The sequence below is a fragment of the Eutrigla gurnardus genome (assembly GCF_963514095.1).
Source record: "Eutrigla gurnardus genome assembly, chromosome: 1".
Classification (NCBI taxonomy): domain Eukaryota; kingdom Metazoa; phylum Chordata; class Actinopteri; order Perciformes; family Triglidae; genus Eutrigla; species Eutrigla gurnardus.
The window spans coordinates 3526300-3550094 of record NC_139915.1 but is presented as its reverse complement, the minus strand read 5'-3'; the positions used below and the strand labels follow the sequence as shown (position 1 = coordinate 3550094).

General features: G+C 42.3%; 1 protein-coding gene across 1 annotated transcript in view; it reads left to right on the top strand.

Annotated features, from left to right (window-relative positions):
* Positions 1-23795, top strand: part of LOC311019224 (CUB and sushi domain-containing protein 1-like) — a gene marked incomplete at both ends in the record, with an annotated part of 320797 nt that overhangs the window by 84805 nt on the left and 212197 nt on the right. The window contains one exon of the mRNA XM_084018496.1: positions 94-310. Coding sequence (XP_083874622.1) covers positions 94-310 — 217 coding nt within the window. The remainder of the gene's footprint in view (positions 1-93; positions 311-23795) is intronic.

The window sequence follows — 23795 nt, the reverse complement described above, 5'->3', positions numbered from 1 at the left end:
AGGGTTTCTACGTGAAGCCTAAATGATGTGATTGAATGCAGATTTGAGATCCTGCTATTCTAATATGATTTTTGTCCCCTCTCTCCCTTCCAGCTGAATCCTGTGGCGGCGTAGTCCAGGGGCTGAATGGTTCCATAGAGTCGCCGGGTTTCCCCCACGGCTATCCCAACTACGCCAACTGTACGTGGCTGATAATCACAGGGGAGAGGAACCGGATCCAGCTGACCTTCGTCACGCTGGCACTGGAAGAAGACTTTGATATTGTATCAGTTTATGATGGACAACCGTCGCCTGGCAACTTAAAAATGAGGTTAGAGATGATTCATTCATTTGCAGTGTGATCTTCCTGTGTAGCTCTCTCTCCCGTCTCTGTCTTGGAACCTCTCTGACATCTCCCAGTGTGAGTGAAGCCTACGTCTGCTCCAGCTCTGCTCATACGCCGCACCGCCTCTGAACACAAGCTTGACATTTGGACACCAGCACATTTCTTTGAATGCCCACGATGGGAAATGACACAGTGACTACGAAGTCAAAGAACAGCGAGTGTCAGCTTTAATTTCAGGGGATTTTCTGTCATATCAGATACGTAGTTTTAAAAAAAGACCCCCGTTTTTGTGCATGATTTTACTCTTTTTCACGGTGAGAAAAGAAGAAAAGGGGAGAAAAAGAAAATAAATTGAGATTTAACAAAGCTGGCACTTTGACATGGCTGGGAAGGCTGAAATATAGTATATTTAACACAATTTGTATGCATACAGTTAGTCATTATGCAGAAAGTACATTGTATTTTGTTTAATATTTAAAAGTACACTATATGTGACATTTCTACATTTCAAACAATTGACATAGCTACTTACAAAGGTATCCTCCCTAATAATATGAATAATGTTGGGTGTACGTGTTGAGAATATATCGTCTTTGATGCAAAGTGTCAACTGGATTCCTCATCCTGTTTACGTCAGGAGTATGGCTAGTGACTACTGGAGAGGATGTATTGTTTTAATATGTGAAATGGAATATTTAGTCTTCAACAGCAATCAACTAAATGTCTTTGCTCCATGGCCTTGAGCGGATCGAGGGAAGTTCAACAGTGTAATTTAGGCTACGGGGGCTTTTGATGAACCATGTGGGCCCGTTCAGCAGCATGCCAGGCTTGTTTCATTTGTCCTAAGGACTGCAGAACATTGGGAGGAAATCCAGGCCCCGAAAAGGCCTATTGCTAATACTATGAAAAAGCAAAAAAATAAAATAAAATAAAATACTTTGCTGCTGAAGGTAACGCTGTGTAAAACATTAATCAGAAGGTCAGCAATGGCATAAATGACATGAATTCAAACTGAGTTCCCTTTCTCAGGTTAAGGTAGGCGGTCAAATTAAAGAGAGACATAAAAGTACATACAGTATAGGCATATACTGTATACAATAGGCCAAAGTATATGTTCTTTATTCAGGATCGGTCCACAAATTCCAAAGCATTAACACGTTGATTACAGCTCGTCACTGGGACGCTGCAGAGAAAGATGAGGCTTGAACAAGGTTTGTTTTTGACTCACAGCGAGACATTCCTTGTACAAAGTACACCTTTATTGTATTCAGGTTCATACTACAGTACGCTGCATATTAATACAAGATATTTCAAATGTTTATGCCACTTAAATTTCAAGCATAATGTGTGACTGGAATGGTTTTTATATCAGTAAATGTTAAAGGGCCTACAATCAGCTGGCAATAATGTGAAATAAATAATAACAGGACATTAATATAAATGTTAAACTGAAATTGATTTGAAAATACAGAATACATCTTAATAGAACTATCACTCAAATAAAGGAAATTAAATCATAAAATGATTGTTACAAAGCTTCACCGCCGACTACTGGCCTGGCATGCATACTACAGCGCTTTACGTTGGATTTTGGGCATCCTTTTTCACAATATGTTTTTAACGTTTTTAACGAGACTGCTGTCGTGTAGCTTGACATGTGATTTCTACAGTGTTGGGCTTATGAACACACAAAGCAAGTGGAACAACAATGGCATGAATAGAACATTCACATTCTTCATGCAATTTCAAATGTGCCTCTCTTACTTTGTCTTGCAAGTTGAATGTGGCGACGCTGCCAGTGTGAAGATATCCTCACTATCTCGAGGATCATTTAAAACTTGATTATTCTCTGTTGGGCAACAACAACACGCAGGGAACTGTAAGTCATTGATGAGTTGGCCGCACCACTATTGGGTGAGTTGTCGGACTGCAATGTTGTTTGAAAAACGGCAGCTAGAACAACATCTACGAGCTGGCAAACTGTGGGACGCGTATTGATGGAGCCGGGCTTGTGAGTGGGAGGGATGTGCTGGGAATGCACCAAGTAATGTTTGAGGCTGGGGGTGCAGTTATGGATAAAAGTAGGTCTTTCTTTGAAAACGTGATGTAGCTGTATTATGTGTCAGTGTTTGAGATGAATACACTCATCTCTTTACTGGCTGGAGGAGAAAGCACAGACTGCAGACTCCACTGAGTGGTGGGTTTGTGTGGAGGCAGTACGCCTCTTCCTAGATAGATATTCAAATGAGCCAAATCTATATAGCGATTGAAACACCGTATTGAAGTACTCTACATAAATGGACCATGCACTTTTCATCAGTTATATAACATCATTTCTTTATGAAACGATACATTATGCATTAATGATATGGAAAGGTTTTATGTGAAGGCATTTTTTGGGATTAAATTAAACTCACAAATTACCAACACGATCTGTGGAGCATGATGCTTGTCGTATGACAGATGCTGGTTGTATTATCCCATATTCCGTGTAGGTGTGATCCTAACATCTCGCCTGCATTATTCTGCATGTTGCCTTTGAGATCCAGGACCAGCCGGTAAGGCCAAGTGGGGTTTCCTTTGGACTTATGTCATGCTTTGTCTCACTGAACCCTTGACCATGTTAGTGAAATTCAGTAAAATCAGAATTGATCTGTGAAGAACAAATTCCCAAATCGATTTTCCAACACAACTTCTGTTCTCAGCTCCTTGAGTTACTGATGGCGTACGTTTGAAGCTGCTGGACAGGTTTCTGTTGGGAGCGTGGGACCACCAGAGTGCTGACTGCAGGCACTGAATGAGTAACCGGTGACTCAGTTGTACCTGGCCGTTCTAGACAACCCTCAGATCACCTGCTGCTGATCCATCGCCAAGAGGGACAAAACTGTATTCTGCTATTCCCTTCTGTGAAATCAGTGCTGCTGTTTGATACTTTCTGTTCTTTCACACCTGCAGCATCACCCAATATGTAAGAAGTCTGTTTGAAAAGTTGAATGCAGGCTGGCGAGGGCTGCTGCCTCTTATAGGCCCACCAATTAATTCATTAAAGAACATGTGATTTAATGGAATTAGGGAGGTGGCTGTTGCAACCATTTGCCAGCTTGGCAGCTCTTTCACTGGTGTTAATTAGCCCTGGAGTTATTTGTCACCCACATTATCAGACGGACACCCAAACGTCCGGTCTGCTGCAAGCCATCAAATGTACACGATCAGTATTAGAGTGATGCATTAGTTCCCTCTCAAGCCTCTGGCCTGCTACCTGCAGTAGCTCATTCCGTGGGGACTGGACTTGGGAACCGGAAGGTCTCTGCGTGGACCAGGTCTGAATTTGGAGCGGTAGCTGGAGCGTTGCCAGCTTGCCCCCTGCCCAAACTGCTCCTCAGGCACTGTGTAGTAGCTGCTCCCAATACTAGGAAGGGTTAAATGCAGAGGGTACATTTCACTGTATTCTGTGCTGTACAATGTGTGACAATACAAGGTGATTCCCAATGTCATTCAGAGCAAGTGACTAAGCTGGTAGGTGTGGGCTCATTCTCTGCTCAGCTCAGCTCCCCGGTTGATGTTAGCACTTCCCTGAATGGTGTGGACATGACCGAGGACAGGCAGCATTGTGCCCAGATGAGACCGCTGGTCAGCCTCCTTTTGTGCCCTGAGGGCCTCCCTCCTGTGTGTCAGTGTGGGCAAAGCTTCGCTCGGCTTGGAAGGCTTCCTCCAGCTCCAGCTGAGTGTCAGTAGCAACTTCCCTGCTTCGCTTATTAGAGTATCACTTCTGTTTTTACATGAGAAATGATTCCAATCAACCTGCTAGCTCCTTGTCTTTGTCTGAGCTCCTGAAGGCAGGAGTCTGCTGGATGACCTTAAACCCTCTCCTCCGCTCGGCTTCTGACTGGGTGGTGCCGGACTTGCTGATACGAACCCATCAGGCTGCCCACATGAACAGGGGATGGAGCCAAGAGGAGTTGGCTGCTCTTTCTTTGTTCACTAGAAGGAGGCAAGATATATTTTTCTCTCATCCAACTGCCCTCAGACTGTGTGGGGAATGCTCAGTCTCGTACAGCGCACAGAAGGACTGACCCCGCATCTGTCGCCTCTTCCTCGCAGCCCCAGCTGTGCGTCAGCAGCGGCAACTCTATACTCCATCCCACTCAATCTGATGAGTGATGTCAACAGTGCGAAAATATTTTCTTTCTGAAATTGAAAAGCTTCTCTCATATGGGAACCACTGCCGGCTCTTTGCCTGTGACTTATAACGTGTAAGAAAGCCATATTAGTGGCTTTTCAGGCAGTTTTAAAGTCTTAAAGTCTCTATTCTCTTACTGTCAGTGTTACCAAGTGTTGAAGTGGCATATTGAGATGGACATTATTTTGATCTAACCATACCTGAACATACTGCACTGCATACTGATGGACAGCAGAGAAGAGGGAAACGCTGAAGGACCCGTTTTAAAAGTTATACGAAGCAGTTCGATTATTTTTGATACGTTTGTCATCAGTAAAATCTTTTACAGCCAACACTAAAGCCTACAGGTTGAGCAGTGATAATCAAGTGATGGACTTGCCTTGAAGTGTCACTTTAAGGTTCTTCTGCTCGTCACTTTCATGAGAGTCCATTTTCCCTTGAACATAAGGTTTATTGCAAAGGAGCTGGCATATTGGCTGTCTTGGTTGTGTAAAGTGTCCTGGAATCCTCTGCTGATCCGTTGTCTTTAACACATGCTTAAGGGGAGACGGTTTGATTCTATAGTTGGTCATTTTTATTGTCCTAAGGTATACCTTTTTAAATCCTCTACCAGTTAAGACCGTCTGAACATTTGTCACATCCAGCTGCCGTTGGGGAATGGTGCGAGCCTCGTTGATTGGTCTGGTGAGGTGATATACAGATGTAGGGTGATTGCTGATGGTCATTATCGCTGATTGGGATAAAAAAAAAAAAACCCACACAGAATAAGTTCCTCCTGGTGAAGAGTTTCATTAATGGGATAATATCATCACGAGTCAGTTTAAAAAGTCCAGTTCACTATCATGGTAGACGAGCTAAAAATAGAGCCTTATTTGAAAATTACAGGAAGTATCATTTAATAAAAAAAACAGACTTACACAATTTATCATTTATTCATGCAGGAGACCTTGATTTATTATTCCCTTGTTTCAGAGTGTTTGATTATTTGTTTTTCACTAGAACGGATGTTCACTAAAAAAAGACTTAACAAAATGTAAAGTGATTCCATTATGTTTTAATACTAATTTTAAGACCTTTAATGATATTTTATGATAATTATCACGATAATATCATGAATCACAATTATTTCGGCCAGGATAAATACTCTTTCCTATCGCCCCATGCCGACTCATTAGATGGGAATGTTAGAAAACAGGCAGTTGAACCTGGAAATGAGCCTTTCATCAGCTGTCATCAACACATAACCTTTAACCAACTCATCTAACTCAAACCACGATGTTTCCCTCACCTTTGCACACCTAAAGCTAACTAAGTGGCTAACCAAACCTTAAACGTGTGTTGTTGTATCCTAAGGAAGATACATTCTTCAACGGTGATTTAACATGGCTTTGGAAGGCACAGTTCTATTGTCCTGATGGTAGTGGTCTGAAGGCTGGAGCCCCTTCTATGTTTCTACGGGACAAACACCGTACTTTGTTATTTGATTTGGAGAATGTCCTGCCAGTGACTAGACAGTCGTCATTTTCAACCCTTCTTCTGACCCACACTTGAACTAGTCTTCCTACAATTAAACATCAAAAATAGATGTTCTTTTTTAAGTGCTGCTGAAATTGTGTGATACTTCCTGTTAGTTTCTCAGAGCCAGATGGAGAGCCATTATGCAGTCGGGTCAGAGTGAAGACCATTGGCATTCCTCATGGAGCCTGTAAGCAGCTGCACAGTGTGTTCGCAGACTTGGTTTGTCAGTTAGGTGGTACCTTTTTGATGCAGGGAGGTCTTTTCTCTCTATGTGACCTACGCTGCAGCACATCAATCATTTCCTCAGATGATAACACACTTCATGCCATCATATTTATTTAGAACAAGGTGCAAACATTTCTACTGTCCTCAGGCGTCCGTTCAAATACTATCAATGCCAGAGATTCACTGCTGTGTTTATTCAACCATCATTACTAGGACATCAGTCAATAAACTTGTGACAGCACCTGCGTTACCAATGAGACCGGCCATTCGAGTCAGTCCTAACACAGAGCTGTGGTTCTGCATTGCATTGAGTTTATCTTAAATCATATCATTATTTCTGTCCCCATATTATTTAAGTGCTCACAGACCTGAGTCTGAAAATGAAGCTCACTCAAATGTACGGCATGCTACACACGCTTATGTATTATATTGTGTTATTTTATTATGGGGTACAGTGATTATGACAATATTTAATCATAGCAATTAAAAAAAGTTATATACATTACATCACATTACATTCATTTAGCTCATGCTTTCACCCAAAGCGACTTCTAATGATGCTATAGCTAGAAACCAACACATGGATACACACCTCTATGTGACTCTATATAGTGTGGCTCAGCAAGACGACATCATTTGGGGAAACACAAAGGAGGAAAATCATCCTAAGAGCCACTTCATTTGACTCACTAAGAGTGTGAAACTCAAGAACAAGAGCTTTGTTGTCTCATCTCTTACATCAGTGTCAGATTAGGAAGAGTTAATTTCACAGCCAGCATGGAAAGGACAAATGATTGCAGTGGACAATAACGCTCTATTAATCTCTCCTAATACTGCTACCACTCCTTTCTTCGTCTAACCCTCTTGACACTACCGGCGCTGACGTGGTCCTCCTCACATCCCCGGAGATTTCATTGCTGTGGATTTGTTTTTGCCATGGCTTTGTGATCCTTACATCTTATTCTCAGACACCCTCTTTACCTCCCAGTACAACATTCCTACACTTGGTTTGAAGGCAAAATGTGATGGCAGGATTCACAAATAGGATGGGATTATTGGATTATAGGATTTATAGATATAGATAGCCCATTTCTGAGTATAAAGCCTGGGGAGAGCTGCTGCAATATAGGTGAAGACATTAATTGTGTTTTACCTTCCCTGTCCCAAAGTATGTGCCCGCCATCTGTTTTAGGTGTCAATAGTTGATTAAAAGAAAAAGAAGTATTTGCTATTCAAAAGTAATATACCTTTGTTCAGTACACGTGGAGTTTCCACTATTGTATCCCACTCTCTTGCTAAAACAATACAATTATTGCTAAAATGATTTTCGGAAGGTTAGCAGCTACAGGACACGTCTGTCCTCGAGCCTCTGCTTCTACCAGTGCCAGCGGTAATATTTGTCAGAGACCAGCACACATTCTGCTGGAAGGAATAGCAGAAATGTTTTTGCTGAATGCCACCACTGCTAACTTTCAGAAGCAAATGTTAGTCAACGGTAGTCGGCCAACGTTAGTTAACCGAGACACCAGATCTTTTCCAACCACACCCAGGTTTCTCCTTACTCTATCTATTCCCGGTCCCTTCTGGGTCCAACTTCATCATTGTTTGCTTGTGTATTGTGCATGACCTTTATGTAATGCAGGTGATTCAAACATCGGTCAAGAAGAACCATGTATGGTCGACCTCAATTTTTTTCAAACTAATGGACAATTTTCTATCTAAACCTTGATTTGTTTCTGTTTTTCTCTAAACAAACAAAAAAAGACCAAAGCAACATTTAAATACATATTTTCTTTATTAACACTTAAAAATAAGTGAGATTACCAAGTATTCTAAACCTATGTGAACAAATCAGTTGTACAAGAATTAGAATTTTTTTCAAATCAAATTAAAAAAATTAATGAATAATATGTAGCCCGGGTGTAGAAAGCAGGGATTCAACTGAATTAGTTTGTAGACATTAGTAGACAAATCATAAATGAGTAAACTATTGTAAATGTTTACGGTAAAAATATAAACTGTGCCTTTATTCTTGTTTGTGTAATTTGATCCACTGCATATATCTGTCAGTGTTATGATTGGCCGCAGGTAAGGAAGAGCCCGAGGGGGCGGGGCTTAAGGAGGAGGGGCAGGAAGACGCGAGCGGAAAGAGAGAGGAGAGATAAGATATCGCAGTAAACGGAGATCGCAAACTTTTGAAAGTATTCTCGTTAATCGGTAAAATGACGTTTGGCGTTGTTATGGTCCGTCTGTCGGAAAGTGAGAGAGTCGGCTACTACGGAAACAAATCTGCCGAGTCTAGAACTGTTTTTAAATCGCGATTTTGTGGTTCAGCCATTTCACAAACTGGAGGAAAGTAAAAATGCAAATGAATCAATGAGATCTAAAAAATGGCCCCGCCCTCGTCTGGATATTTCTGAGGTAAATGTTAGTGAGCCTCAGAGCTGTTCATGCATCCTGTGGGCAGTGGGGAAGCAAACTCCAGCAACTAAACATACTTTCACATGAAAAGAAATGTTTGATTATGATGCTTTGAGTTGCATACTGACATTCCAACACACTTTTGGCCACAAACTTGAACTGCTCGCCTCAATTATTGAGCTGTCAACCCTTTCCTCCTCTGCTGCTCCTCGCTACGCTCACCTCGAAGGTGCTCGTCTCGGCTTCGCTTGTTCATGTTGTGGCTTTCTCCGGCTGAATACGGTGTATTTATTTATTAATTCACTGTAGCTTGAATAGCAGCCCGGAAAGAGGGGTTATGTCAAGAAAATCTCAGAAGGTCTCTCATTACATGAGGATTATCTAGAAAGCTGTTGCTTTTATAGAGAGCTGGCATAAGAATGTAAATGACAAAAAACAAAACAAAAAAGTTAACACAATAGGAATTATACTTTTATCAAGGAAGTTGAATTCATTTAGATGATTGTAACATTTTAAAATTATATTATATGAATTCTCTTTTTGTAAGTTTATGTTTACTCTGCTCTTTTGCCACACGATGCTATTGTTGTCGTCCCTAATCGACATCTGTAGAAATATTATTTTATTGATGTGCAGAACAGAACCAAAAAAAAAGTATTTTGCAAGAAATAAGGAAACCCAATGGAGTTTGGCTACTGACCACAATTGAAACTCATGGATAACAATTTCAAAGTAATCTTTACACACACACACACACACACACACACACACACACACACACACACACACACACACACACACACACACACACACATACACACACACACTACTACTACTTTTCTGAGAAAATAGGCCAACACTAGATAACCAGGCAACGGAACTAATCCAGGACTTCGGCTCGGCAAGGAAGGACAGACGAGAGCAGAGAGAAGGTGAGGCTGCTGGGGAGGAGAGAGAGAAGCATACAGAGAGAGAGACCTAGGACCAGAGAGGAACACACACACACACACACGGATGCTAAAGCTAGTAGAACTAAGTCCCTCTGCGGTTGCTAGTTCTGTCCATCTGTCTGTGTCTTATTGTATTCTTGATAATTCTCTAAGCTGCTTCTACTTGTCACCAGCACATCAGAAAGTTGCGTGCACTTTTCACATTACGATAAGAGTTTAACAGGAAAGGAAACAAAAGGAAGAGGCATGATTTCTGTCAAGTAAGCCCGTTGAATTTTTTGTTTCAATTTAACATTGCATTGCTGTCGGTCCGACTGAGCGCTGCAGCCACACACCGGCTCACAGCAGTTACACATGGAGTTGTGTTTGTCCATGTAAGCTTAATGCAACACTCCATTGAGACTATACTAATTACATAAACACTCCTCTGTCAGTAGAGTGAAAGGTGGCTTTAGAAAGTATGGAGCTTGCTCTTTTTTGGAGGATGGAGGCTCCAATCAGCATCACAGTAGGTCCAACCCGATTTGGAGCATAAAAAGTGTCAACATGTGCATAAGAGCTTCCCAAACTCCTCATGTCGCATAATCCACTTCTCTCCTGCTTGTCTGAATGCTCAGTATGATCCAGACATTCACTTTTTGCCAAAATGTAGCTGAATATGCAGCTTCTATTATCACTGGGGCGGTAAGCTGTTTATATTCTGTGCAAGTCTTGTCATTTTTTATAGGGCTGCAGCTAACGATTAGTATTGTTATTTAATAATCTGTCCTTTATGTTTACGATCAATAAATACATTATATAGTCCATAAACAAGTCAGTAACACAATAGTTAAAAATGGCCCAAGCTAGTTTTGTTGAACCAACATTTCATAACTCAAATATGTCATAAGTACTGTAATATAAAGAAGGAAAAAGGCAAAGACTCTAGTAAATGTATGGAATTTGTTAAATAAATCAAGTAAATAATGAATTGTAAAAATAAATTGCCTCATTGTCTCAGCCCTTTAAAGTTATGCTACTATGTTCTTTATTTAAAATATTCAAAATGTCTGGAGTCGGCCAATCAAAACCTTCCCAGAGCCACTCGTAACCCTTTGGTTTTCTATACAGGAATCACAGAATCTCGTTCAGATTCCAGGGCAGCAGGGCGTGATTGGTCAGCAGAACATGAATGTGTGTTGTTGTCATGATTGAACGTGACCAAGAGGAGCAGGCGGTGGACTGCTGAGTTCAGCGTTGGGCTGGACGGTGGGAGTGATGAGAACATGTCCATGTGAAGGCCTCCTGCCTCACTGAACAAGTGTGAGTGCTGAGACACGGTGGGGGTGCAGACTGAAGGAGAGGTGAAGCAATAGAAATAGAAACGTTACAAGCAGAAACAGCAGAGTGCCACTATACACACACACTTCCCAAAGCAGCCCGAACAGAAGACACAACCACAGCGATAACACAACATGACGGTTCAAAACGCACAACTACTGGATACACAAACCTCAATGACGCGAACACTCATGCATTGTTGTGGATGAGCATTGGCCACACCCACATTACTGTCATGATGGCGATGGCTGAGCCAGTGGCCTGCAGCTAACAGTGCTGTAACAGTATATACGCAGCACTGCTGACAGAGCTAACAGTGTTCACCTGAGGGGGGACCGGAGGGTGGGAGCTGCACTTCTGAAAGGACACCGTTGCTCAGGGCGCCGTTATCAGCTGTACCGCCGTATGAGCACAGTACAAAGCATGAGAGCGACCCAGTGGGAGCTCACATGCACGCTCACGTGCACGCTCACGTGCACGCTCACGTGCACGGACACGCACTAAAAGCACACACGGCCGCCCGACTGTCAACAAAGCAGGAGAAGGTTGCACCACAGCACACAGAGGAGAGCGACTTTATTCCCTGCTCAGGTACATTCCTCCACTATGTCGTTGCATCGTTGTTTCTGCTTTATTAATGCTCTGAATCCCTTATATTACACATTTAAGTTTCTGCTTGAACAGGATTTTGTTTCCATGCACCCAAAAGTTGTTTCTGCATTTCCTGCTGCAAACATAGAGGCTGAAATAAGGTAAGCCTTCTCCTGCAATGAGAGTAGTTCCTGATCACCTAGAGCTAAAGTATTCCATCTAACATAGATATATGAATGCAGCATAAAGAAAAAACCCTGAAATTAATAAGTGATAAATATCACTGGGCTCATTTGTTTGTCCTTTGATTTTTAATTAATAAAAAAATAATGTGAGTTTTCCTTCGTTACAATCATGAACCTTTCTTTCATAAAATATACCTCAATATTAAAGACTCTTAAATGTTTCAATGCATCTCTTCTGTTTTTTTAGATGTTACTTTGACAGTGCTACTTTAATGGGCTGTCGTATTCATTTTTAATGCCACAGCTGTTGTTAAAGTTCCTTAAAACCGCACGGATTTAGACATGCACACGTTGATCGTGCGTTGCCGTGCGCAAGACAATGATGAATGACATTCCAATGAAACGTTAACATGTAATCAAAATAAAAACACAACACCTAAAAAACATGTTTATGGTTCTGCTGCTGACTCTCATTCAACAGCATCCTCCTCCTCCTCCTGATAACATGCTGCTGATTTACCTGCCCTTACGTGGCGACCTTCCTCCAGGGACAAATAAATGATCTCACTGCACACAGTTTGTCCACGAGGAGGCAGAGGTATCCTCTCACACACACGTAAATTGTGACACTCTTGAGTTTACAAGGCAACAGTCAGATCTATCGGAACAACCATTTCTAACACTCTTATTTAGCTCTCTCCCTTAGGCACGGCGGTTGATTTATATTTTGCATTTCAAAACATAATACATCATAAGATGTAATGTGCGCAGGCATTTAGACGTGAGGCCCCTGGCACTCCTTTCCACGTTGGTTGACTGACTGACTAACCGGCTGGCTGAATGGCTGGCTGTCATTTGCTGAACATCTGAGCTGGCATTTATCCAAAGAAATCTACTGTTGTTTCTGCTCCCTTTGGGTGTTTGTTAAGCAGTAATATAGAATCTACACTTCCTGAAAATACAGATAAAAACATGTTTGTTTCAGGCACATCAAGGTGGAGAGGCTGGCTGGTAAAAAGCCAGAGTTTGAAATGCTTCCAAAAGAATCTTTTTTTAATTATTTTTTTTATTACAGATACATCAAAGTGCAGAGAGGGAAGCGCTTTGATATCAGAGGCACAAACCAGATGATGCTCTGTACGTTTCTAGCCTTCCTTTTTATTCATACACCAGGAAATAACACCTCTTTTTTTCACACTCTCAAAACTTTTCACTAAATGGCCGACCGAAAGTACTTCTTCATCTCAAAATGAAGAACAATTTTTTACACTCTTCAAATATGAAAATGTAGGCTAAGGAAACATCGTTTTTTTTAAAGCTTGTTAGCCTTTAAAAAAACATGCTTTTTTCTCTCCCTTGTATCTCATATAATGGGGAAATTGTTGTTGGTGACAACCTAGAGCCAAACACACACACACACACACACACACACACACACACACACACACACAAACACACACACACACACACACACACACATATATATCTCCTGTTAAGCTCTCCTTTATTTACTGAGGCAGTATTTCAACCGCTTGCAGATGCGTCTCAGATGTTGAATCTGTCTTTCACTTGCTCAGTTTCTTCTACATTCCTCCATTTTGTTTCATGTTATAAGGTAACACACATGTGAACATGCAAACAAGCAACTGGAGGTTTGTATGGAAGAAATACGTTTTCCCAGTGAGGGAGAACTCACAAAAATAACAGAAACAACATACTTTAGCAAAGTGTTTCTGAGTATGAGACGAGAGCTCGCTGCACATACAAACTGCCCCACAATGTATTGCATATAGGTGCCCTGAACCAGTGGTTATCCTGCCACTTTATCAAGTTGTAATATGTTTTCATGCTCCCAATATGTAGTCACTTTATTCAATATCGGTTTAAGTAACGCCTGTTTGTGAATTCGGTGTGATCGTTTTCAGAGACGTGAGAGTGAAGCCGGCTGTTGCTTCAGCATGCTTTAGTGGGAACGGCCTGCTGGGAAATTCATACTAACGTCTGATCATCACCTGAGAAGGAGCCTTGCTTCTGGGCTGCAGGCTCACTGGGCCTGAAACGGCTATGTGGTTGGTTTTGTTGAGTAATAAGCAGGATGACAATGGATGACATGTTTCAGGTAACAGTACAGCCCGATGCTCTCTCATATATACATACTGCATATGATATCATTGGTAACTTCAACATGGCTTCCATTCAAAGCTGCTGTTCTTTCCTGCATCCCATCTGAGTTAGAGTTTTTATTTATACTGTTTTTCTGACTTTTAAGTTTTTAGGTTTAATTCGTGGATGTTGTCATATTTATAAATGTTTTGGGACCGTGGAAGACAGTATGGTGGGAGTATTTAAATGTCAAATTTGCTCACATGAGTTGCCAGTATTGTGGATAATTGGAACAGTAAATTCTGTGGGTACTGCTGGTGTGTGTGTGTGAGTGTGTGTGTGTCCACACATGCGTGTTTGAGTAGGTGTTGAAGTTGGCATGTTTCCTCTGTTCATTTGGGAGGTTTTCAGTCATTATCCTGTTTGAATGTGTGCACAGTTTAACCAGCTACGTCCGTATAGAACACAGGACTTCACATGCATATCAAATATTGTATCCGCTGCCTGTTTACATGTGCACACAGCCACAAAAACAGAGAAAAGCTGCAAATACCAATCTCACAACAGGATTTTGCCTGTATTTTTGAAAAACCTCAGTGCTGGAGAAAGTGTATTTAACTCTAAGCAGACTTTATTTTGACTCGATGAATTGAGCTAAGTAATCTCACTGGTGGGCATACCTTCAAACCGTTCATACTGACATGAAAACGCATCCATAAGTTTGTCTGTCTTTGACTTGGCAGTGCGGTTTCCCAGAAGCTCAACTAAGTCTCATATCAGCCAATGAGTCAGCATGCTTTGCATATTTTTAGCCCTCTGGCCAATTGCAGCACAGCACCTGGTCTGACTTTGAATTCGTCATGATTTTTTTTTCCAGATTTTTTTTTTTTTAATCCTACAGAAGACCATGGTTGCTATAGCAACTGACGATAAATTGTGATGGGCCATTGTCAGCTGACAGATTAGCCAGTGATTTGTCACAGAGGCACACCTAGCATCCCCTCATGCTTTTATTTATTTTTTTCTAATTCAAAAGACTAAAACAACCATCTAGGTCATCACACTCCCGGAGCATTTCCTCGGAGCATTTCTGAGTGACGTGGGTGGCGTGCCATTGGACCTCGTTTACAGCCCGGTGCTCCAAAGGGTGCATGGTGCATTGGTATTGTAGACAGGCCTGAAAAAGACTTGGTATACTTCAGGTGTGTGTGTGTGTGTGTGTGTGTAAGCGCAGACTGAAATGGATAAGAGAGGACAGTGGAGAGATGGCGATTGACAGATGGCTGACGGAAGGAAGATAATTTCGAATGTGGTGATGGAGAGAGAATGAGGACAGGAAAAGTATGAAGAGATTGGGACAAGCTGACTTTGTTGCAAAAACTTTTTCAGGGCCTTAAAAATGTCTTGAGGGCGTGCTGGCCCATAAATCTTTCAGTGTGTCTCTTTCTTAAAGTCTCCGTCTCCAACTCTACTATTGTGACTTGTAACCTACTGAGTTGAACACCACCTTCTATGAGCACTTTGAGAACAACTCCCTGGCTGCGACGGTCCACAAGGCCCAGGAGCCCTGCTCAGTAATAATATTCAGGGTGTCCTTCAGAAGATGAACCCACACCAGGCAGTTGGACCTGATACCGTCCCTGATTAAGCTCTCAAATCGTGTTGAGATCCACCGGTGGATGTATTCACAGACATTTTCATCTGTCACTTCAGTCTGACAACCATTGTTCCGACACAAAAGCAAAGGCCTTTGCCTGAACAAGTACCATCCAGTAGCACTCACCTCTACCAGAGGAACACGTGGGAATGCTGTTCATTGACTGAAGTTAAAGTTCAACACCACTGTGACCTCCAAACTCAGAAACTCAGAGACCAGGGACTCAACACGGCCCTGCATGACTGGATCCTTAACTTCCTGACAAGCCGACCCCAGGCTGTGTGGATAAGCACCACCACATACTCCACCTTGACTCCCAACACTTGGTGCCCCCTCAGGGCTGCATGCTCAGCCCTTCCCTGGAATTCGTGCTCACGCACCACTGCGTGGCCACCCACACTTTCAACGCCGTCATCAGTTTGCCGATGAGCGGTCAAGCGTGATGACCAAGGGCGATGAGATGACCCACAGAGAGGAGGTCAGAGTCCTGACCTCAACGTCATCACAAAAAAGAGCTAATCGTGGAGGAAGTGACGGAGAGGACCGGTACCAGGAAGGGGACGAGGAACCTGGGCTCCTTGCTGTGATTCTACAGTGTATTTGACAGGCGTCAGTAGGTTACTTCTACTCTCTTTTACTGCTACTGTGATTGGATGACAAAACTGTCCTTAAAAAATCTACTTTTGACATGAAATCCCCTCAGCCACTGTAGTTCCAAAGTGTACTTACATTTTGAATTTGCTTTTTTGTGTGCATAATATGACAAGCATACATACACACAACACATACATTACAAACACACGTGTACTTACATTTTGGAAGAAACATAAATCAGGTGTTGCATAACCTTGGATTATATGCATGCAGTCGCCGAAAGGTATATTGTAACATCTTAATGTATTACATTCATGTTTAGTTTTAGGATAAATATTATATTTGGTAAGATGACTTATGTTGTAGTTAAAGTTAGAGTTTAGGTGCAGTCAGAGTAACATTTTCATTTTTCATCCTTCTCTCGACTGTATCTTTGTATTTCTTTGGCAATGTGTGCCAGTGCTCATGTGTATAGAAAAAAAAACAATATGTTGCCGAGAGAAGACTGAGAGGAGAAGGGGGAAATGGCAGGGAAGTGCTGACGATGGGAGCGAGGCAAGGAAACAGCAGAAGGCAGGAGAGACGATACAAAGGGCCAAACAAGGGGGAAAAAGAGGGAAGTTGAATGAAAAGCAAGTGCAAATGATTTGAGGAGATGTAAGAGGTGCAAAGAAACTGGAAAAGACTATTGATCCAATGAATCCTAGTAGCTTTTGTGATAAGATCTGCTCAGATCTGAAAATAATCCATGGCTTCTGCTACTAAAATTGCAGATTGGCACAATGGGTGAAGAAAAGAGGAAAAAGGGTGTAAGAAAAGGGATGGATGGATGGATAGATTTGGTCGGAGTGCCTAAGAAGCCGCCCAACTGCAACGATAAGCAAGGAGCAAACGGGTTAAACCCGCCATTTATCACCAGCTGCAGTGGATGCAGAACTGGGGACAGTTGCCTGTTCTGCATCCGGGGGAGTGAGCAGCACCATGTGCATCGTCGTGGACACGTGCAGCTACTTTCCCACTAAGCCACCACTGCATCAATTAGTTTAGCTGCGAGGTTGTCAGCTGTGTGTCTGCATGGCACACTCTGTCAGGGTTTATAGCAGCTTAGCATAACGTAGCGAGTCTGTGTGTGTGTGTGTGAGTGACAGATGAGGAGGTTAGCAGTTACGTTATACCTGTGAACGTAGCTGTACAGTATGTGAACAGTTTATTTTAATAAATGCTATAACTCATCAACACCCAAGCCAAGCTCCTGTGTCCTGTTGCTACCTGCTGATTAAAGTCAAAAGTCTGATTGGAGTTGGCATATATATATATATATATATATATATATATATATATATATGTGTATATATATGGTTAGACAGATAGATAGGCAGGGTTTTCCTTCATTCTGTTCAGCGTTACATAGACATTCTGTGCGTGGGATCTGACTGCCTGAGTCATTTTTAAGGTCTGATCGCTTCATCACAGTAACACTGACTAATGTGGAAGAGTTGTTATACTCCAAGCAGAGCTAATTTGTCATTGCAGCCGTTGTCGAGGCCTTGGAAAGTTTCAGTCAGTGTACCAGCCGTTCGTGTGTCCGTCCCTTTGTCACGTTTATGACCACCTTACTTTTAATATTTAAAAAAGGCCTTGAAGGTCTTTCACAGCCCAACGACACACACATAATTAATTCACTTTGCCGGTGCTTAGATTGCTGCATTTGGAAACGCCTCCTGCTCTTTTTTGGGTTTTCTTTAACACAGAAGGTCTTGGCAGACTTCCAGATAGCATCTGTGCCCCCGGCCACCTCCACCCATTACTCACGTTACCTCGTGCCTACTTGTGCTTTCTAAGTTCACCAGTCCTCTACAACATATTCTAAAGCATGCCGTACAGATACCCTGCTTGGAGGAATAATTGGTGTCTGATGTGTTTTTTTTTCCCACACAAAGGTTAAATTGCCGTTTCTTTTCATACTCCCTCACCAATGTATGACTGTACAAATCTTGTTCTCTTCAAAAGTTAAGCCACTTGACAGAGGTGACTTCTACCTCACTGAAAAACTCGTTGAATGTGTCCTCGAGGTTTCAAGTGTTCCTTTTTTCATAGATTCATAGCCGCCTGTGTGTTTGTTCATCTGGTCTACTTGTTGGTCTGGGGACACAGGGGAGTGTCATCTGGTGCAATCTGGACACGTAACGTTAAATATGAATGAGCTTTGAATGGAAAAGCATGCAGCTCCCCGTGCAGCATCGGGCCAGCGTGTCCACCGTGATCCTGACTCACATTCACTGCACTTCCTTTCGCTGCCAGTTACTACAGAAACCTGCCAAAGTCACATGGGGTCTTTCTCCCATTCATACTAATAACTTGGATTGGGCATCGAGAACCAACTTGGAACGGTTACAAAATTACGATTCCAATGGAATCATTTGGAAAATGTGGTTTTGAATCCGATCATCGGATCCAAACACGCGTTTTGCTCTCCTTAGCGGCCGCCGTACGTCCAGGCTCTCGTTGTGTTGCAGCCATGGAGAACAGGAAGCTGCACTCAAAAATGTGGCTTCATTTATGTTGAAAATACAGTGCAACACCTGTGAGACACGTATTTCTTCCACTACAGAAATTATTAAACACCTACGCCTGCATGGTGTGTACAAATATGCTCATATTTCTTGAGTTCATGAGAGCTGTTTTTTTATGAGTATTTATACATCCAGACCACGCTGAGAGGTTTGCAGATATTTGTTGTACTATTTGGTTTGGTTGCAGTTATGCAAGTGCATCATCTTGCAGAGGCGTTCCTTCTTTTCTCATCAACACCCACATGGGCTCCAGCTCCCAAACTGTAAATACTTATTGAATAATAATAATAAAAAAGCATTTCACCCGTTTCTTCTCCACCCCTCAAAGAATCGTAATCGATGAGAACCGGAATCGAAAGGAAGAATCGTAATTGGAATCAGCCCACCCTAGCGATTACACTAATAACATTAGCGCCAGTAAAATACCTCTGCTGATTTATTCCATGCTTTATTTTATGACCACAGTGTTAATGTCAAGGCAAACGACCAATACACCTTGGAAATCACCTCCCTGAAGTGAATTTCACCGACGTTTTTGACAAAGTAACCATGACTTTGGTGTGTTTTTCAGAAGCAGATTTTGTTATTTGGGGCCCGAGGGAAACACTGTCTTACTTTTCACTTTTCTTTATCTGGGAATGTTGGTGCAGGTAATTAAAATATGAATTCTGCACAATAAAAGTAAATTTTTTTCCCTCAAGACGACGTGACAGCAGTGTGAGGGAGCGTTATCTGTTCAAGGTGGAGTTTCTCTTCTATTAGAATGCGGAATAGTTATTATTATCACATTTTAATTGTTATATTTTATGAGTGAAATCTGAATCTGCAGCATAGCCAGTAACAATGCAGGTAAATGTAATACTCCAATGTTTTCCTCTGAAGTAGAAGTACACAGTAAGTATACAGTTTATTTTTGAAATTGCAATAGTGATAGGGAAGTTAGTTAGTGAGTTAGAATAATAACGCAATTCAATATTTCTCATATCTTAACATCATATTGGGGTTCATTTTAGTTGAAGGTGTGTTTTCAACGCTAGTAGCCCAGAATACATGTGATTTTGGAACCCGTCGTCGTCTCCAGTGATGGGGAAATGAAAGCCCCATAGGACACGGGAATCTTGTCGGTCCAGCTTCTGTCTCTTGTTTGGAAAGCACAGTGACGGATTACAGCTGCAACAGAAGGGTGGCAATCAATCAAACATGGCTGAGGAGGGATGTGGCGGAAGGGGAATTTGCTCGTGTCAGTCATGTTTTATACACCAGCGAACGACTTAGCGAAGAAACTGCATTTTAGTTTTTTCTTCATTGCTATAGTCTTTATTTATATTCAGCCTTCATATTCCGATCTGCAGCACAATAAATCACTTAATGCAACAGAACCAAAGCCATCTGTATGTCGGGAGGACATGCAGGGATGTATGACTGAATTTAATCAATGATGGTAGTCTGCCAGATTGCATGCAGACACATTAATTGAGCTTCGCTATCGCTATAAATCGCTGCATAGATTTCCCCCCAACAAGTATGAAAGCAACAATTACATAACCGTATAAACAGTGCTGTGCGGATTAAGAGCTCTGTTCTGAATGCTGAATTATCATTGGAGCCAAAATCCTGAACCTTTGTTAGACTATTATCAATAGTGTTTTTTGTCTTTGTTCCTTAATACTAATTAGATGATTTCCGTTTAATATCCTGGAGCTATTGAAGAGATGTGAAGACAAGGTCAGGGATGGAGACGGAGAAACAGGTGTAGACACAGTGTGGGAAAAAGCTTCCATCACCGACTCTTGATTAAGACCCTGAAAGCCCCGACCCTGTCTGTTTGACCACGCCACACGCTCATTGGTTCCTATCTGTTGATGTTAAACCATGGAGGTGTTTGGTGCAGAGGAACACCAAGCTTTCATTGGTGGTTTGGGCCTTTTCTTACATATCTGACCTGATCCAGTAAAAGACAACAGGGAAGCTTATTGATCGATTCTTTTGAAGTGTTGATGTTATATTGGTCACGTTTAAAAAAAAATATATGTAAATATATGTGTGTGTGTGTGTGTGTGTTTGAGAGAGAGAGAGAGAGAAGGTGCCCTTCCCTCAGGCCTATGGGTGTATGTGACTCTAGAAGCTTTTAATGTTCACACCATGTCAGAAATCTTTAAGTCACTGCACCGATACACACACACACACACACACACACACACACACACACACACACACACATACACACAGACACACACAGACACAGACACACACACGCACACACACACACACACACACACACACACACACACACACACACACACACACACACACACACACACACACACACACACACACACACACACACACACACACGTCCTTTCTAAACAAAACCTGACAGAATGTGGGGTGGGGGTGAGATGGGGGAAAGGGGGTGAGGAAGAGAGGGTGCAGAAGAGGAAATGGAGGGGGGAGGGGTGGGGGGTTTCCTAATTCTCGCTTCCTCTCTCTAATCCGCTCCTTCTTTCCTTTTCTCCCCTCTCTCTCTCTCTGTCTCTCAGAAGCATAGAAAATCAGTTTTAATGGTTTGTCAAATAATGCTTTTCTCCCCCACAGTGGATTGGTGATGCAGTGTTTGTGTTCGCTGTGTGTGCTTCTATCTCTGTGTGTGTGTGTGTGTGTGTGTGTGTGTGTGTGTCTGTGTGTGTTCGTTTTAAAGGGAAGCTTGCCCTACTTTAGCCCAGCGGTTTTCTCTGTTGATATTGCCCATAGCTGCGGATTATACGCTTTTCAATGTGGTCAAACACACACTCACTCAGAAAACAATGCAAACGCACACAAAATGCACACGCACACACACACACACACACACACACACACACCAGGGAGAACAAATGTATGTACGCAGGAAGTGTAGAAACACACAGGTGTGCAGACACACATCGCGTTATACACACATACAAACATGTATCTCCACAGAAGAGGCAGAGCATCTGTACGTGTGTGTGTGTGTGTGTGTGAGTTTACACACTCTTTGGTCCATGCTCTCTTGTGGGACTGTGTCTTTGGTGAGTTTTGTGTTGTGACTTCATACAAGTGTGTATGCATATGTGTGTATTTTTGTCTGTTGTGATTGACGTCAGCTTGAGTGTGAAGTTAATGATGTCGTGTTTGTGTAGAGTCAAGGTTGAACCAGTGAACCGTCTGTGTGTGTGATGGATATAGCAATATATGGCACATATACAGCGGTGAGAGTGTGTGCTTTATATGTAGTGTGTGTGTGTGTGTGTGTGTGTGTGTGTGTGTGTGTGTGTGTGTGTGTGTGTGTGTGTGTGTGTGTGTGTGTGTGACACTAGTTGTTGTTCACCTGTAAACACTTTGATTGATGCTCCTCATGGCCTGACTGCTGGAAAGTGAGAGAGGTCGCCAGCATGATGGAGGTAGAGACACGCAGGTTATTTGCTTGATGCATTCATCTAACGGTTCTGAATCATTTCTTTTCAGGTTTTCACACAAAACATGTCCTTGGTTGCACATTTCTTTAAGACTTTTCGCTTTTAGAACTGCAAAAAATATAAAATGCAAGGTTGGCGTGCAGTCGTGCTCCTACAGGTACCAGTGAGACACATGGGATTAGGGGATTGAGTATCAGATCCAAGGGATTGAAGGCTTATCAGACACAGCCCTTTATAGAACTGTGAGAAAGTTAGCATGCTAACAGTCGTAAGGATGGTGTCATAAAACAACACTATCAATGTTAACAGTAAGTTGAGCACATAGTTCATCACTAGATAATGAGCCTGGTTCAGCATGTCTGGTGTTTGCCGGAACCCTCACGAGATGCCAGTGCATTAATTCATCTACAGACTCTTTTTACTTCAAGCTTTTGAGTCTGAACACGCCACCGCCATCGTCGGAGAGAATCAGGTAGTTGGGCATTTCTCCATAATCCAGGTTATTTGATGGTAATCTTTTTCTCTTTGTTTTGTTCTGTGTTTTTCAAATGGATGGACTATTTGCAAAGAGCTATTCTGTTTGGCACATACCCACGACTCACATTCACAACTTCTAGCTGCTTTTTTGTTTTTGTTCCAAGTGTCCCACATTACTGATGGAAAATAGCCAATGTCAGGCTTTGGGCCAGTTTTCATTTTTGCTTTCTACTATTGCCATTTCCACCAGTGATTTGTGTACATACACTATGGGAGTTTGAGAGAGAGAATTCTTTTTTTGAAGAACAAAGAGGCTTTCAGGAGACATTGGGCAGCCCTCTCCTCTTTATTAGATAGCGGAGAGTCGAGAGCTGACAGGAGGAGAGAGAACAACAAAGATCCCCGGCCACACTTGAACCGGGGACACGCTGTGTTTACTTAACTCTCAGCGTCCACAGGACAAACCAATACAGTAGGTTAGTCCTCCTTCTGAAATGGAGATAATACAGCACATTTCTAAAAATCTTTACGGACACATTAAATGTTTATGTGAAGGATGCAAAACTGTCAATACATGCTGGTGCATGCCAGTATTTCTCCTCTGCTAAATCAGTTGTTTTTAATTCAATTATAATTGATGAGCATTTGTTTTTCCACCATTAAACAGGCTGTTGCATATAGAACCCAGGCACTGCTGACTGGCAGGTGCATGCAATGTCCTCCAGTGTTTGTGAAGGTGCAACAATACAGCATAGGAGGTTCAGGAGGTAGTTATATGACGTGCATCACACCTCTATAGACTTGGAAATGAAAGCAATGTTGCACCTGTTTGTATGCGTAAGAACCAGAGAGCACTTTAGTCTGGAGGACCTGGAGTCTGGGCTAACAACCGGCAGTCTGGATACCCACAAACCCTTGCTGCTGATGCTGCTGTTGCTGTTGCTGCTGTTGCTGCTTTTGCTGCTGCTGTTGCTGCTGCTGCTGCTGTTGCTGCTGCTGTTGCTGCTGCTGATGCTGCTGCTGCTGCTAGGCAGAATGGGCTTTCCTACAGTGCATTTAAGCCTCTGTGGCCACATTTGAACTTTGATGCCTCCAGATCATGATAAGTTGACATTTCTGAAGTTTTCAGATGTGTCTGAGGGTTTGCCATGCACCCAGGCACTTGGATGTTGCTGTTAAGGAGAAATCCAACTTTAACTTCAAGTGAAATATCTTCTGTTGTGATGACTGGATAAAGAAAGG